This window comes from Orbicella faveolata, unplaced genomic scaffold (assembly GCF_042242905.1).
Source record: "Orbicella faveolata isolate gen_17 unplaced genomic scaffold, um_ofav_v1 contig_36, whole genome shotgun sequence".
NCBI classification, from domain to species: Eukaryota; Metazoa; Cnidaria; class Anthozoa; order Scleractinia; family Merulinidae; genus Orbicella; species Orbicella faveolata.
The window spans coordinates 2735100-2751832 of NW_028301565.1; the positions used below are offsets into that span (position 1 = coordinate 2735100).

The window sequence follows — 16733 nt, forward strand, 5'->3', positions numbered from 1 at the left end:
GTTGACGATATCCGGTTTGATACATTTGGATCCCTCAAGGCTTCCGGGAGACCCCCGGCCTTGCAAAAGACTCGTTTTTGCAATCAATTCTCGCTACATCAGCATTTCCACCCTCGAGACTCGTTTACATAGTTGCGATTTGTTGCCATGGTCGGGGCAACGACCTAAAACGAGTCTCGATCCCAAGTCCCCAGTCTCATCGTGTACAACGAGTTCAATACAATACACCTTTTTAGCTTGGACGGTTTGTTGTCCCATTTCATGCCATGTACGTGATGATACTCTCGAGAATTCTTGCTTTCTTTTTTCAGTTTGTCGCGTGTATGTGAATGAATAATTTTAAGATGGATAAAAAAACAGGAGCCATAATCGGGGACGGAGACCGTAAGCGCGAGCCATTTCAAGTATTGGGGTTGTCCCCATGATATGGGACAATAATTCTATTTTTAGAACAAATTGCGCCATCACCTGCGGCACACGCGCGTGCATGCTGCGAGGATTTTTGCGGATGTCGCGCGGGGGAAATGGCGTCCGAAATTCCCGAAATTTTTCATGTTTTTGCCCCACAACTCAACGCGTTTACGTCTGTTGAAGTTTTGCTTAAGTATTTTCGTCGTAAGCTGCTCCAGTTTGAGTGAAGTAAGACAGTGTCGAATTTAGGTATGTTCCGCTGTAAGCTTATATATATCGCTGACCAAGTTGTGTTCCGACTGATGCTTCTTTTACATGAGCTGTACATTACTCCACTTTAAATTTCACATATGTTGAAGATTAACAGCTTTTCCATTACACAGCAAAAAACTAGCTGGATATATTTAGATATAGCAGAGCTTCAGGACTTCATAGTTTCATAGCTCCTCTTGCCACACGCTCGCGAGGAATTTGTCAGTCTATCGCGACCGAAAAGTAAAACAAAATAATTGCTAGTTTGAGTTTCGCTTGAATTGTAAGCAACGCTTGATGTTTCATCGAGGCTTCATAACTTTACGTCCGTAGATACTGCTCAGTTTTATTCGTGTAAAAATCCAGTAAATTCTCTGTTGTCGATGAATGAGAGCGCCCGCCGATGCGTGTTTTGTACAGTCAGTAAAACATGACAAATTGTACTTCAGCCGCACTTTCGTACGTGTGAAAGCGTACATCGAACTCAAACAATAGCTCTATAGTTTTTAAATATGTTTAAGATTGGTAAATGTTTGAGAACATATGAAAAGCTAAGCTGAAAATATGTGAATAAAGCAGAAACAATCAGCAAAGTTACGATGACGCTTTCTTTAATCAACTCGGAATAACGATTTCGATTTTGTTGATCGAGTTATAAAAACTCCGTATCTATTTTCATTTTCGCAGTGTAAAACTTCACTATGCTTATCTTGAAGAAACACACATGATGTTAGTAGCCTTTTTTGCATTCGTGAAATTTGTTGCAGCATCTCAACACAAAAGATAACGAAAGAAATCTTTGTCAAGATTTGTTGACAATTGAAAACACCGACTCGGACTTGAAAGTGCACGAGCTGCACTATGCAAATGAGCTAATTGTACGCGTCAGACTTTCCTTTCAAAAACCTTTGCAAACTCACCAAACAAGCAGAGACAATAAGAAACCATCAAAACAGGTTTTGGTTATGATTAAACATTGTCTGAGAAACTCACAAATTAACTCGATACCAGAGTAGAGAGTTTTCTTGCTATATTCTTAAGCATACGCGTGAGCTTACAACTAGCGTGAGCAGATCTTATTATTCATTCCCAGCGCGAGATTGAAGTCTTGTTTTCGACCCTGAAAAACCCACCTTTTCCGTTAGCTCAGAGCATTAAACTACATATAAGCGCCCTAGTTCGTATTCCCTGCCTTATTCCCTACCATCGCTGTGAAAAATACGCAAGAGAATCTCAACTCTCACCATTTGATCACGCAACGTGACAAAATCCACGCGAGAGCCCCTGACATGTGCGTGAATACGCGCGGATATATGACGTCAGGATGGCGCAATTTGCAATTTGTTCTAAAAATAGAAAAATTGTCCCATATCATAGGTGCGCGCGAATCTCGAGACTTACGGTCTCCGTCCCCGATTATGGCTCCTGATAAAAAAACATTTCTCTAGTGAATATCACGTGGTCTGAAATGGAAAAACAACCGCCCAAACAAAAGGTCTATAAGTATTGATGATGTACAGCTGCAAACTGAAGTAAACTCTTTTATGCATATTTCAAAATGCACCAGATTCTCAGCAACGTTGTTACTTCGGACCTTCTCGTAAACATTTTGTCAAAATTTTACGGAATATAGGCGACTTTAAAGGAGTTTGTAGGAGAATATTTCAAAACAAAACTCTGTCACGTTCGTTTTCCTCTCATGTTCTACTGATTTTACGCAAAAAGTGAATACTATTCAAAACTTTTGTTGCCTTTTCACACCATCACTCGTTGAGATCAAACTGAAATGTCCACAACATCTAGTCGATTAACAATTCGAAGAGTTAGTATTCTATTTACACTTGCTAGATACAGGATGATTATTTCAAACTGGGTGCTACGCGTCTTGTTTCCTATTTAATTCATCACCTCGTATCCAACGCGGGCTCATGGAATAAATGTTTAAAAAAAAAAACCTCAAACTTGTTGAATGAGCTGATGAGCGCGCGTATACAGCTGTAACAGGGCGTAAAAAGATGAGGTGGTGAAACGGGCAGTCCGCTCTGACACGAGCGTTCCATCCGCGGTTCCGGTGTGATAATGGCTGACAAAAAAACGGTCCGGAAATCATGGTTTCTTTCCTTATTTTTGACCCACCACTGACGCAATTTTGAAGACTTTTTTGATGCTTTTGGCCCACAACGCAACACGTTTGTCTGTTGAAATTTCGCTTAAGAATCTTCGTCCTGTTAGCTGCTCAAATTTTTGTCGTGAAATAAGACAGTGTCGAATTCGCCATTGCCACATCCCCCATAATACACCTTGTTTGCCTCCCAAAATTCTGCATAACCTTTTTTTCCCATTTCTCCTGGGTATTACAGTCGTCCCAAGAGAAACTGAAGACATTGCTTATGCAAAATTTGGGGGGGGGGGGGGGGGGGAAACAAGGTGTATTATGGGGGGATGTGGAAATGGCGAATTCAGGTATGTCCCGCTTACCATGGCCAAGTTGTGTTCCGCTAGTTCTTTTACGAGAGCTCTGCATTACACCACTCTAAACTTTACATACGTTGAAGATCAACAGATTTTTCATAACGTAAAAATAAAGCTGGATACATTCGATAAAGCAGCGTTTGAGAACTTCAAAGTTTCCCCGCTATTGCCACAAGCTTGCGAGGCTTTAGCTGTAGAGTCTGTCGCGGCCGAAAAGTAATAAAATTTTGCAAGATGGAGTTTCACCTGAATTTAAAGCAAAACTTGATATTTCATCAAGGAACAATAATTTTACGTCTGTAAAAACCGTTCAGTTTTGTTTGTGTAAAAAATCTAAATATAACATTGGCGGTTGTCGATGAAAAAGAGCGCCCGCCGATGCGTGTTTTGTAGCTAAACATGACAAATTGGACTTTCATGTAAATCCGTACATCGAACTCATACAATATCTCTAGTTTTTAAATGTGTTTAAGATTGATAAATGTTTGAGAACATATTAAAGGGTTAGCTCAAGGGAAATATTTGAAGACAGCAGAGATAATCAACAAAGTTAAGGTATCGCTTTCTGTAATCAACCGGAATAACGATTTCGATTTAATTGTTCGAGTTCTCAAAATTCCTTGACCATTTCGTTTTCGCAGTATGCAATCTCACTGTCAGTGAAGAAACGCACATGATTTTATTGGCCTTTTGGCGTTGGCGAAAATCGTCGCAGCATCTCAGCACAAAAGTTAGCGAGCGAGATTTGTTGACAATTGAAAACACTTCATCCATAAAACTTCCGTAAGGACGCCAAACAATCAGAAACAATAAGGAACCATAGAAAACAGATTTGATTAAGTATTGTTCTGAGAAACTCTCAAATTAACTCGAAACCTTACCTATAAGCTTTATTCATAAGTCAGAGGAAATGCAAAAGCTTAAGCGTACAACTACGCGAGCAGATCTTAATCGAAGCACGAAATTGATGTCCTGTTTGCAACCCTAAATTTCAACCCTGAAAAATTTACTTTTTTCCCATTGTTTCAGAACAATAACAAACGGACGCTTATTCAGTTAAATTTCGCGGAATTTCTTTAGAAATCTAAGTTCCAGATTGTGAGTAAGCGGAATCTGCTCGTTTTAGTTAACTCCAGTCTAATGATTCACACCTTTTTGCTGGGATCCGGTTGTAAGCTGCAAGTGACAATTCAGTCCGCGCGCAATTTAGCCAATAGTTACCAGCCATAATACCTGACTGAGTGCTATTACACCTCAGTGAACGTGATCCATTCTAAATTGTAGTATATCGATAGTGACAGCCCGATAAACAAGTAAACTCTTGACTCGCTTTCAGGAAATGCTTTATCCAACTCAAAAAGTGAAAAGCGCGCAACAAATTTCCTGCCCTTTCACATCACAACCTCATTGTAAAATGTACCACATCATTCAGTCGATTGAGAAAATAATTTTTCCATCCGACCTCATTGGATACGAGATGTTTCTAAAAAATTCGGCCCTACGCGCCTCGTTTGTTATCTATCACCTCGTATCCAGCGCAGGTGCACAAAATAATGTTTCATCAATTTTCGAAGGTTACTTAGAAATCTACTTGATGAGGCCGACTATCACCTCATAGCAATCGAGGGCGAATAATTTTGAATTGTTTAAGTAGAATTCCAACTAAATTTCCATCAAATAACGTTTACTATTTTTTTTTATTACACATTAAAAGTCGTGATAAAATTCGCGATTTTGCCAGTAAAATCGAGCTGGGATTGAATTGAAACTTGCATGCAGCCGTTGACGCGCGCCCATCAGTTCATTGAACAATTTTGAGGTTATAAAGTCGGACCAACTAAGTCGCGCAACGGTCAATTTCCTTTGTTTAGTGTTTTGGGAATTGACTTATGTCCAGTGATATTGCTAAGTCTTTCTCCGAAACATTGGCAAACGAGAAAACTTCGCCATTATGTAGGCGACCGCCAGCCACTGCTCAATAACCAAACAGTGGGGTGTTTCTCTCGAGGAAGGGTCGGCTGATGGTAGCCCCGCGGAGATTTGGTGTTCTTGAAACAAATATTTACCCGAGAAGCGAAGCAGCTTCAAGGACAAATATGCTAGTTTTAAGAGCATCAAATTTCCAAGGGGTAACTATCAGACCAATGATTCCGAGACATAAACACTCTGTTGTCTTTAGTGTTCATTAATAAATTTTCTCCCGCCCACCCGTTCAAAAATCATATTAAATTTTATTATATGGCTAGCTCCGCGAGCGGACAAGATGAATCAATTCCTGCGCTGTGATTGGCTACACGAGCGGGCAAAATGGAGCTATCTTGCCCGCTCGGTACTACCCGCCGTGTCCCGCAAGAAAAATTTCCCTGAAAGCCATATAATAAATCCTTTATTGACCAAGCTTGTTCGTTCAAGATGGCTGGATATTGGCCTCGTTCTTTTTTCGCGAGTTTATGGACCTCGACTCCCTCTCGGTCCATAAACACGCAAAAAAAAAAAAACTTGGCCAATATCCAGCCATCTTGACCTCACACTTGGTCAATAACTCATACATCTTAACCTTTTTTGGATGAAAGGCGTGAAAGGCAAATGTAAAGTATGAAAAAGAAAACAGACGAAAACTCACTTAACACAATTTCAATTTTTTTATGAAATTGTATTAAGTGAGTTTTCGTCTGTTTTCTTAAGTCCGCTTGTTTACAGAAAAATTTTCACGGACGAGTACTAACCAGCCGGGTATTTTCATCGGACAAGCACTATGGGTTGATAGTGTCTCTCCGCGGATGAACACTATCACGTCAAGTTATCGATTTAAACCGATAAGAATCGGAGAAAATTTAGTGATGAACTATAATTAAGCAATTGACCACTCTCTCTATGTGTTTACCGGCGCAATAAACCACTTGGGATGTTGGGAGAACACTCGAAAAGCTTGTAAATCACTCGCCCAACGGTTGGTGATTTACAAGCTTCCATATTGTATTTCTAGGCGCTTATATTTATCTATTTCTTTGACCAGCGAAGCGATTTTGTGTGGTTAACTGCTTCGCTGCTGGATGAACCCACAGTCTGTTGAAGTTAAGTTACACTTACTCAGTACATGTACATAAAGGGGCACCCAGCGAATATGTTCCTTTAAACATCTGTTTCCCTGATACACTTTTGTTGGCTGTTTAACCTTTTGTAAGTAGGCTTTTTTTTCCTGGGAAATCATCGCTGAGAAAACTTTCTTTTCTTGAAATTTGACACATGGAAATTCGGTGCTTGCTGGGGCAAGATCCAAAGAGTATCTGCCACGGACGTTTAGAGTGTCAGTTTAAACGCATAGGACGGATGGTTTGGTGCAATATCTGCAACAAAAAACTCATGTCTGTAGACGGTTATGCTTCTCTGGCTGGGAAAAGTTAAATGTTTTTTTTAACAGTCGTAACCATGACGCTGAGAAAAACGAACAAAAATACCTTAAATGCGTCATATTTGTCTGTAATGAAGAGGATAATGATTTTTAGCAAATGTTTTCGTTGGGTGCTCCTGTATATAAAAAACACTTCACTGTTACTATGATTAGTTGGTCAATAATTCAAGTCAGGTGCATATTCAGAACAGAATTGATTTCGTTAGCAGGAAGGAATTTTTTTCCTTTAGTGTTAATGCTCGCGTATGTAATCAGTAACACTTGCAGTGTTAAGGAAGAGGTCACCGTAGAATTCGTCTCCAGTTGTACTATGGGAACGTGGGAACATTTAGATCAGGATGCGCAGACTAGAGTGATCACACGTCTTGATTATTTTAGTGTTAGCAGGGGGAATGACAACTCTTCAAAGTTAGAAAGTTCCTCGATTTAAAGACTCCTTGGCCACTGCGTTTATGGCATGTATTAATTATTAAGGAATATTTAGGGTTAACGTGCTAGCTAGACATGTTCTGGTAGTTTCAACCCTAGGAAACTACTAGTTAATTGCTAGAGAGCTAGCAGTAGTTACAATTAAATTATATTCCTATATCTATATTACCTTGTTTATCCAAGCTTTAAACGTAACCACTGGTTAAAATCAAACATAAACCTATATACATGTATTGCTTTGTTTAACCATACATGGTTTCCTGTATTTTTACACATTTATTTAGGTAAGCCTTAATTAACTAACACGTTTGAATACATTTATGTACACGACGCTTGCTGGTCACTGGTCATGGACTGATGATAATCGCCAACATTGGATGACAGATAGACGCTAAAAGGGCATGTTCAAGACTCACGATGATTTATAATTACTTTAAATGGAACCATTCTTTTGTCGAAAGTGCATGGTGGAGGATTACAACATACTGGAGGTCTTACATTTAACAAAAAATTCCGGTTTGAATTTCTGGAACTTTAATTCCAGTGGTGCATAGAATAGCGTTTTCCGATGACAACCACGCGAGGTATGGTACCTCAATTTGACCAATGTCATACCAGTTTAAGGATGTAGCGATTGAATGGTTCCCACATCGGAAACTTAGCATTTCACGGATCTCTTAGAACCTTTTCGAGGAAATTTCCCCACCATTCGCCCCGTTCCTACTGTTGCGGAATTTTTGGTCCAATGTAAAACACCTTGAATTACTATTTTATTGATTATTGCGTGCAAAGTCCTTGGCTTCAAAATTTCATTATTGTCTTGCAGGCTCCATTCTCGGTCAGTCGGTGATTTATTTTTTTAGCTGTTTTGCTTCCTGTTTATTTTTTTTAAATCTGATAGAACAGCCTTCAACAGTTTTCTATTGCTGGTTATTACACTTAATCGAACTTTTTTACCATGCGCAAAGTCGGCCAAAAATCCGGAAATTTCAGGTTAGAGACTTCAGGACAGTAGACAAGCTATTTGATTGGCTAACGGCGAAGTTGGGGACGGTACGAAAGTTATATTTGTTCCGCAATTAATAACAACAATAATCGGTCTGTATTTTTATAAACAATTATTGGATGAGGTTTTTGTGATATCCAGAATGATCAACGTCGAGGTAGGGGTTATCAGCCGAAGCAGAAGGCTGAGGCTGATAACCCTTACCGAGACCTTGATTATTCTGGATATAACAAAAACCGTAGCTAATAATTGTTTTATCATGCATTGAACGAAAAACAAAATGGAAGTCATATTTTTGCTTATTCACTGACGGCAAGCAACACAAAGCGCGCGAACTTGACATGATTACCCTTAGAAATCATGCACCGCGGTCATCTATGACATGATTACCCGTGACCTTGAGTGTCCTTGACGTGATTATTGTATAATCTGCAGCTAGATGACGTCACAGGCGCTATTATCGAAAATTCACTGTTCGCTTTCGGCCAATTAGAAAAGAGATAGTGAGTTCAATGTATAATAATACGAGTAATTAGCCAAATCAGGCGATAGGAAAGCAGCCATAAGTTTGATTTGCCAATCACAAATAAAGAGCGAATTGTACCACGAAAAGTACTGTAACTGGTTCTCAGTCATAACTATAACAAACACAACTTTGGAAAAGAGGAAACAACGAAATATTACTGCGTCCTGGAATAAGACACCAATTCTGCTCAATTTATAGTTGTATTTTCCCTGTCGTCGTTCATCTTAGTGTCATCTTAACGGATGGTCGCTTCAATGGCTTCAAAAGGTCACGTTTGTGGTTTGTGAATGGTAGATTTTGAACTATTTTCTTTGTTTCTTCTTTTTGTACCAAGTTTAATGTATCCTTATTGTGACTGCTCGAGTAGTTTGTTATAGTTAGGATGATTGTCATTGTTTAATAGTTTCGTAATTGTAAAATCTTGTAGTCTTTGATGCAAGTGTTGTTTAGCAAAATCGCAACATCAAATGTAACCCAAGATCTAGTAATGGCCAATAAAGATCACAGTTGCTTAATTGAATATTTATGATCAGGATGTCCATTACATTGTATTATTCTTGTTTCAAAAATGACCATTTTAATATTGGATTTAGAGCCTTTGGGGTGTAGATCTGATCACCGAGTGGTTTTTGTTTTACACGCGCTATCGCAATCTTACAGAAAACAGAAGGTCTAAACGGCAGACTTGCAGGCTTACGGGAAAACCTGCCACACATATCTCTTGCTGAAGCCTAACGCTACAATCGCTTTCCACATTATGAGATAGGTTGTCAAGGGAAACACGCAAAGATTTCGCAAACGTTTTGTAGGCATTCGAAAACTCGTACAAATCTCCCCCAGACAAGCATAGGAATTGTTTGACAATTTGATTATCCTGATAAATAAATCTTAAGTATTGGGTTTTAGAAGCTATTGTTCCCCGAGGAGCACTACATATGAAAACAGTAAGTGAGGACCTGTTCCAAATCTTTGAACTATTTATCGTTGATTAATAATTAAATGTATAAACGGACCGATTGGAGTACAATTCAGGGAGTAGTCGTGTGAGTAATTTCAAATTCAGACGAGCTCGCAAATTTCGAGATTAAAGAAGTCTTTTAAGAACTTACTTTTGCACGGAAAAGTCATGAGTTTTAAGGCTGTAGGAAACATTAGAAAGGAAGCCACTAACAGACATGTAATTGACGTTTAGCACGTTTCCAATTACAGGTATCAAATTACAAAAAGTTGTAATTGGATGCCCACGTGATCGCGTGCCGATTACGTGACAAATAGGGGCGCAAAGAACCAATCACGATCGAGAATTTCGGTATAGATACGATTAACAACGAAAAGACTCCATTGAAAAGAAATTTATGTAAAAAAGAACGGTTTTTGCACGTAACATCAGGTGATTTTAGGCTTCCATATCTCACACCGGGACTCATCCATGACGTAAATAAGCCTTTTTTATTCCCTTTAAAGAAAAATGACGGGCAGCCAGACATCGTATGTGGTTGTTTGCATGACACTTAACAGTCACAGTGCCTCTCTCCACATAGGTATATAAATGGGGTACCGGCGAACTTAATACTAGGGGTAACCCTGCGCTAGAATAGCATCCCATCCTGGCGGGCGTGGAAATACTCCTAGTCGCTTCATGCTACAGAAACCAGGTATAAGGGCCGGCCTGATGGGCCACTTGGCTTGTATGCAGACTTTATTGTCATTAAAATACTGGAAATAAAACCCTGTCAACCGGTCACCTCTACTAAGTGGGCGCGGCCAGCTTTTGATCGTCCCGATGAGTTCTTTCTCCCTTTAAGTGGTCATCCAAAATTTAATACACGTAGTTTGGCTTTGTTTTGGGAAAAGTGATGACAGATATGAGTCTGAAATTGAAAGTGGCGACTGATAAAAACCAGGGCCGTAGCCAGTGACAGGCAAACCGAGGCACTCGCCCCAGTCATTTTTTTTTCTTTTTTTTTTTTTTTTTTTTCGTTTTTGTTGTTTTGGGTCATCATTAACACCCTAAACACCTAGGAAGAGAGTTTAATCAAAGGCATTGCCTCAGCCATAGCTTTTTTATGGCTACGGCCCTGGAAAAATCTAGACACCCTTTATTATAACTGTTTTGACGTGATTTCTTGCTCACTAAGCAACTAACCCGACGGTAAAAAATGTAACTTCAATCGGTGAGAGCGAGTCATTTTTAAAGGACATAGTATTTTCGTGACAAGTAAATCATGAAAACAGTAATACGTAGACTTAATTATGCGCAACAGTAGTCACAAGTCTTCAGCCATTTTCGACCCATGCAGAGGTCTCTTTTCTCCCGTCAGCGAACACCAGGAAAAGAGCCTCTGCTTGAAGGGAATCGGTGTTCCTGTATCTTTTTGAGTCGTTTAGAAGGGATTTGAATGAAGCGAAGGCGGTTTACATTTCCGAATATTATCTCGCCTGGCGCTCCGATTACGTCTCAAGTTTCGATTAACGTCGTTTAACTCTCATCGGGGAAGAGAAGGAGAAAAGACTTGTCTCTTCTCTCTTTCAACGCGCGGCCGTTACTCCCCTTGATGAGAGTAAATAGTTAACGACGATAATAGAAACTTGAGACAAAATCGGAGCGTCATAATTACAAAGCGGCAGACGAGATAATATTCGAAAATATAAACTGCCTTCTCTTCATTCAAATCCCTTCTAAGAGACTCAAAACGACACAGGAACACAGGTAAATAATAGCACATGTATTGTTACTGCTGATATAGAGTTCGGGTCCCCTGTGGGGTGGCCGCTTAATCGAGGTTCGACTGTACGTTATAGCATTGGTGTGTATCTTGCCTCAAGGATTCCTAGCCATGTTATTATTTAAAACTTGACTCTACATTATTTGTTTCGCTTGCTCTTTCTCTTGATTTATCACCAACCTTTGAGTAGCTCTCTTTCTGGAAAGTTTTCCAAGGCTAAGAAGCTCAATTATGAGAGGAACACTCTTGATGACGTTATGGACCTTTATATAAAACGCAGCCAGAATACAGATCCTATTTTAGTTTTACTGCTGGTTTAAATTCAACGAAAATTGAAATACCATCCACGAAGTTACTAATATCAAACAGAAGATGAATACAAAAGAAGAATCCGTTGATCTTTTTTCTATTCGTTGTGTATTTGATTGTCCTGTATACGTAACGTACAAAAAATTGTTTAGTATCTGGAAACTTGGTCAGACACAGAAAAGTTATGTTTACATTTTTTCAAAGCTAATTTGTTTTCAGCGGTAATTTGAGCTGTTGCAAACATTTGACTTTGGAGGAGCACATATAGGCTTTCATCTGGAAGGCGCATAGGAAGTAGCTTTATCAGAAGGTCTCCCTTAAAACGAATCCATTCCAATCCCAACTCGATTCAAAACTCGAGTGTGGATTTGATTTAAGTCCGGCTATCGGGCAAAATGTTTCCTTTACCAAATAGGGAAATTTAGTTGTCGCTAAAATCTTATTCTACAAGATACAAATTTTATCCTTCGTAACATTTTGGCAACAAGCTAAAGGAAATTAATTCTCTGTTTATATGATGTAAACACAGAGAGTTTGCAATGATGGCAAAAACAATAACAACAGCAGCAAAGTCTTCTTTCATACGAAGAGTGTACATAAAAATCAACCAAAAACAACTTTAATGTTCAGTTTCTTTCCCTTGTGGACATCTTGTCTGGCATTCGGATCTCCCAAGTACTATAATAATAGGAAGTAGCAGTTTAGGACCGGTGGCATCGCGTTTCTTCTCGGCTAACTCAGGTTGCATAGATTGCTTCTTCTTACTGAAGGCATTTCCATTTTCGAAGGTGAAGACAACCTTCAGAACTAGAAGAGGCTGATTGTGGACTTGTGAGCTACGCTGCTTCTCCGGACCTCAATGTCTTCTCGTCGGCACTGCAAAGTGAGCATCCGGTCGTCTTTCTTTTTCTCTTTAAGCCTGACAGGCATTTAAACATCACGATGTGATAAATCCGGCAGGCCTCTCTTCAAAGTCTGAAACTAGTATTTGGACGATCTGAAAAAAAAAAAACACATTTTATAACATTTCCTTGGTTTATTGCTGCTCATCGCCTTGGTAGTCCTGCTGTTAAGAGCCAAAAATAACCAGAATTGTTCATTTTGTGATAAAAGCATGAAACTTCCCAGGATGACTAACCTCTATAAGGTAAACATTTTCTGATATGGAGCCATCCCAAATTTCCACCCAGAAGCACGCTACACGCATGTCAAAAAATGACATATTAGGCCCCTACATGGGAGCGAGGCTGACTTAAAATGCTTATTTCTAAGCCTTTTCCGGAGTACTTTGCCTAGATTTCTTGCTTTTTAATATAAAAGCAACTTATAAAGTATCTGGGAGTAGAAAAATTCGTCACGTGATTAGTCACGTGACCATCATTTTCAATAAACAAAAAAAATACCGAATATTGCATTAATACGATTAATAATTGTTTTTCTCCTCTTCTTTCTCGTTTTTCCTCGCAAATAAAAAGAAGTAATTAGTTTGAACATTACAATATAGAGTAATAAGATATTCAAACTTAGAAACTTGTGTTTCGGCATGCACAATGTCATATTGGGGCTTTGCATCAAATCGAGGCCGAGACAAAGGATGGATCTATGTTGGCTATTGAAGTGATTTGCTTAAGTCTGGCTTAACGGGATATAACTAATTTCGGTGCGGAATTCAAGAGAAAATTCTGGATTGGTTTAAATCGTATTTGACTAAGTACACACAATGGTGCTCCGTCAATGGCTGTCTCTCTGACTTCACCACTCTTAAATGTGGTGTGCGACAGGGAACGATCCTTGGTCCTCTTTTATTTATATGAATTTATATTAACGATTCGCCTGACTGTCTATCATTTAGCATACCTAGAATGTATGCTGATGACACCCACATTAATTACGCTGGTTCTGATTTCCATCCGATTCAGTCTAGTCTATCTCACGACCTTGAAAAACTAAGCAAATGGCTTGTGTCTAACAGACTTACCTTGAACGCTACAAAAACGGAATTTATATTGATCGGCTCCAGGCAAAGATTCAGTACTCTATCTAATACACTCGAACTCTCCATTAATAATGTTCCGATTGAACAAGTTTCCTCTGCGAAATCACTTGGAGTAAATGTCAATGAAAATCTGACGCGGCATTCCCACATCGACTGTGTAAAAAGATCGCTTCTGCAATTGGAGCCATAAATTTAGTTAAGGTAATTCCGACCCTTGAAATTGTTCTACTATCAAACTTTTTTTGCAACTTGGCATAATTAACATTCATGATATGACCATTAAAAAAGCGCAATAAAAAGATGGGGTCACCGTGCTTGTTAACGCCTCAGCAGGCTCTTAAAATTCCGCGTTAAAAATTCGTAAGATGAATAAACAATCAAAGAAAGTCAAACTCTGTGTGATATAACGCGCTGCATTGAAAACTAATCGAGCTTATTTGTTGCGCACGGAGATTACCAAAAGTCACCTAAATAACCGTATTTGTCAGCATTGTGGCGTGAAAACAAGCACGGTGACCCCCTCTTTTTACTGCGTTTTTAATATCTCCTTGTCCTGTGACAACAGCATACCAAGTTTCATCGGAAATCTATGGCGGGTTCTTTTACTAGGGAATCACCTTAAACAATCAGTGTAATCAGGCGGGAAATCTCTACTGTCGTAGATTCAAGGTATGATAACAGGAAAAGCATTAGTAAGTAAGTAATTAAGTAAGTAAAGACTTTATTTAAAGAGGGTAGCACTAAAATAGTGTAAAAATACTAACAAACCAGTGGCCCTCTAAAAATTATGTACAATACGGATGTTAAAACTATGGCATAATTATGAGATAATATAACGAATAAAAATACAATAGATAAGAGATAAAATCAATTTAAAATACAAAAAGTATAACTAAATCACAGAATAAAATGATTTAAAAGCTGCTGTTCTTCAAAAATTTTTTTTAAAGAGAGTTCCTAAAAGAATTAAGCGACGCTATTTTCCGCATTGATAGCGGCAAGCTGTTCCACGCCTGACAGGCAGTCACAGTAAATGTCCTTCCTCCTTCAGTTTTACGTTTGATAACAGGGCGAGCAATATTGAAGTTGGCAGACCTAGTCTGCCGTGAATGAGTGTCGCTAGTAAGCTTAAGTAAACTTTTAAGATAGGTTGGTACATGCCCCTGTAAACGCTTGTATATAATACAGCATTTAGTTCGTTTAGCCTGTTCGAAAAATGGTATCCAGTTTAGTTTATCGAACAGTTTGACGGAGGAGGCTTGACAATCGGCGTCTAGAATAACTCTAACAGCCCTCTTCTGCAACTCTAGAACACGGTTAAGGCAATGTTTATCACAGCTCGTCCAAACCACATTTACATGATCAATTACCGGTCTTATCATAGTGTTATAGAAAATAAGTCAATGTTTTAGAGGTAGGCAATATTTAATTCTCTTTAAAATACCTATCCGCTGCGAGAGCTTTGTACTCAACTTCTCCACCTGATATGAGGGATAAATGTTAGTTCTTGGTCGATTTCTAGTCCCAAAAGCTTTGCACAACGAACATTCTCCAGTTGTTTTCCATTAACAACTACAGCAAGGTCATGGTTAATTCTGGTAGAAAGTCGCTTGCCAGTAATGGTAAGCACTTTTATCTTGCTCTCATTGAGAGGAAGTTTATTAGCTGTTGCCCATTGGTCGACCTCAGAAATTGCTGTAGTCAGTGAACTTTGTAAAACATCAACGGAATCAAAGTTAGCAGCGGAGGTTAACGTCGTGTCGTCTGCGTATAGGTCAATTTGAGCTGAGCTCACATGTAGCGGAAGATCGTTAATAAACGCGATGAAAAGCAAGGGACCCAGAATTGAGCCTTGAGGTACACCATGGCGAACACAAGCAGTAGGGGATTCTATGTTACCCATAGATACCAACTGGCGCCTTTCATTCAGATATGATCGAAACCAGATTAACGATTTGTTGTCAAGCCCATATGCTTGAAGTTTTTGCAATAGAATCGAGTGATCAACCATGTCGAAAGCCTTGCAATAATCAATTAAAATCATACCACTCACGCGATCACTGTCAAGGTTGAACAGCAGTTCGTCGATAATTCCAATAAGAGCAGTTTCTGTACTGTGACGCTTGCGAGAACCAGACTGCTTAGAATGAATTAAGTTATTGACACACAAATAACTATAAAGTGAGTCGTGTACATGCCTCTCTATTACCTTGGAAAGTACCGGCAACACTGATATCGGACGATAGTTGTTTACGTTTTCTGGATCCCCACCTTTAAATAACGGAGTGACTTTTGCAGTCTTCCAGCGCTGAGGAAAAACTGATGTGACGAAGGAATAATTAATTAATTTAGCAATGGACGGAGCAACAATAGGAGCTGCTAATTTCAGCATTCGCGCACTGATATTATCAATACCACTGGCCTTGTTTGAGCTAATGTTCTTGAGACAATCGATGATCTTGCTCTCTGTAATGGAGAAAGTGATGTTAGCATCCTTTCTTGAGATGACAAAGTTTTGAAGTTTAGATATGTCAAAATTCAATTGAGGAAGTAGTGACCTAAGCTGATCCGCAATAGACGTAAAATGAGCATTAAACTCAGAAGCAATTTTTTCATTGTCCTCTAAGAGACACCCACCAACTTTAAGGTTGTTTACACGCTTAGACTGCTTGCTCAATCCAGCATTGAAGTCGTGCAACTTTTTTTTACCGGAGACGGCATCAAATGCTCACGAAAAAGAATTTATAATTCCAAAAACAATATCAGACTGTAAAGAGTGAAAATTAGAAAACATTTTGTGTCTCCAAGTTTCTAATTTGGCGCCAACAGCCGGTAAATCGAGTGTCGCCAGGTAGGATGATAGTTGTGTTATCCTGAACAAAATATGTAGTTCCTCATTAAGTTAAAACTAGAATTCTCAAGTTAACCATTATATAAGGCTAAAGCAATCTTTTCGTCTGGGCTAAAACCCGTAGCCTTTTCAGCATAAAAGAACGCAAGCTCCCTGAGTAACTTATTCCATCTGGTTCCGACCTCTAAAAACATTGAGCATACAGTGGGGAAAGACAGAAGCTTTCAACACAACTGCATTTTCCATCTATTTTGACGAGTAGTTTATTTTTACGCCTTTCAGTACTGCTTTTACGTTTATCTCAATGCAAATGGTTACCAAAATAATAGCAAAAATTGAAAGC

The 16733-nt window shown here is 39.0% G+C and overlaps 1 protein-coding gene across 1 annotated transcript in view; it reads left to right on the forward strand.

Annotated features, from left to right (window-relative positions):
• LOC110062004 (uncharacterized) overlaps nt 1-9028 on the forward strand; it is a 40152-nt gene extending 31124 nt beyond the window's left edge. Inside the window, exon 8 of the mRNA XM_020768880.2 lies at nt 6152-9028. Within this exon, the coding sequence (XP_020624539.2) occupies nt 6152-6173 (22 nt within the window). The 3' untranslated portion in view covers nt 6174-9028. The remainder of the gene's footprint in view (nt 1-6151) is intronic.
• Nucleotides 9029-16733: the final 7705 nt, after the last annotated feature.